General features: G+C 32.8%; 1 protein-coding gene across 1 annotated transcript; it reads left to right on the top strand.

The window, feature by feature from the left end:
- Positions 1-6: 6 nt before the first annotated feature.
- LOC105316175 (interaptin-like) lies at positions 7-1,495 on the top strand (the record flags this gene model as incomplete). Its single annotated transcript, XM_011410987.2, has 2 exons — positions 7-1,373; positions 1,434-1,495. Coding segments are annotated over exons 1-2 (1,395 nt in total), but the record flags the coding sequence as incomplete, so codon positions are not given.
- Between the last annotated feature and the right edge of the window lie 6 nt (positions 1,496-1,501).

Below are 1,501 nucleotides of genomic sequence, written 5' to 3'. Positions count from 1 at the left end.
ACAGGATATACCGGTATCAAATAATAGACAATACCAGAGTATGTATTTTCAGCAACTCCAACTAGGAAGAGCACACTGGCTGGAATATCAGAAGCAAAAAGAGGAAGTACAAGTATGGGAAGAGCACCAGCTTACAGAATATAAAACATTACTAAAAGAACAGGAACTAGAGATACAAGCTATTAAACAACAATTAAGGAATGAGCAAGATCATAGCCGTCAATTAACAATAAAAGTAGAAAAAAAGGAGACAGAACATTATTTAGAATTACAAGAAAAAGATCAGAAATATCACCATCAATTGCAAGAAAATAAGGCAGAAAAAGAACTAGAAATACAAAGAATCTGCTTTCAGTTACAGGAGAGGCTGGAGAGTGAGAAGGCAGCAAAAGATCTAGAAATACAAAATTACCATTATCGGCTACAAGAAAAGGAGCAAGAGATGCAAGAATATTACCATCATTTTGATCAGTTAAAAGGAAAGGAGGCTGAAATCCAAAGATGTCATTTTCAGTTGGAGGAGCAAGAGAGGGAGAAAGCCAAAACAGACCAAGAAATACAGAATTATCATTACCAGTTGCAGGAGAAAGAAAAAATGGAGTCACTTAAAAACCAAGAAATACAAAGTTACCTTCAACAAATGCAAGAAAAGGAGAAGGAAATACAAATTTACTGTAATCAACTACAAGAGTACTGTCGTCAGTTGTCGAAGAAAGATCAAGAAATACAAAAATACCAATATCAATTACAAGAGAAGGAGAAAACTGATGCATTTTTAAAGCAAGAAATACAAAAATGCCATCAACAATTGCAAGAAAAAGAACAAGAAAACTTAAAGAAGGAGAAAGAAAAACAAATATACTATCAAAAAATACAAGAAAGTGAGAGAGAGAAGACAGAGACAAAGCAAAGGCATTCTCTACAAATGTCAGAAAAAGAAACAGAAATTCAAAGATGCCATCAACATTTAAGAAAAGAGGAAGTAGAGAAGGAGCAATATCATAATAAGTTAAAAGAAAATGAAAAGAAATATATTCAACAGTTACAACAGAAAGACATGGAGCTTTCAAAGAAGCAAAAGTATCTTTATCTTCGATTGGGAGAGAATGATACAATGAAGCAAAAAATGCAAAATTATGATCACGAGTTACAAAAGTTAAAGAAGGAGCTAGAAGATAAAGAAAAAGAGACACAAAGGCTTAGTCAGCTGTTACTGAAGGAGCAAAGAGAAAAAGATAAAAAAATCCAGCAACTATTGCAGCAAATACAACAGTATAAGCATCAGTTACAAGAAAATGATAGTACAATTCAAGTTCAAAAGGAAAAGGCTGAAGAAAAAGTTCAGGGGATCAAATTGCTTCATTCCTCACAAAGTATATAGTTACATAATTAAAATTTTTAATACTGACATATATTTTATTTACTTTTTACAGTGATGTTTGATGAGCATAAGGAGCAAGTACCCATGATGCCATCAAAACAGAAGGAGCAACTTGATACA

Source organism: Amphimedon queenslandica, unplaced genomic scaffold (genome assembly GCF_000090795.2).
Source record: "Amphimedon queenslandica unplaced genomic scaffold, v1.1 AMPQUscaffold_4231_Cont23786, whole genome shotgun sequence".
In the NCBI taxonomy this organism is placed as follows: Eukaryota; Metazoa; Porifera; class Demospongiae; order Haplosclerida; family Niphatidae; genus Amphimedon; species Amphimedon queenslandica.
This window is presented reverse-complemented; position numbering and strand designations above follow the sequence as displayed.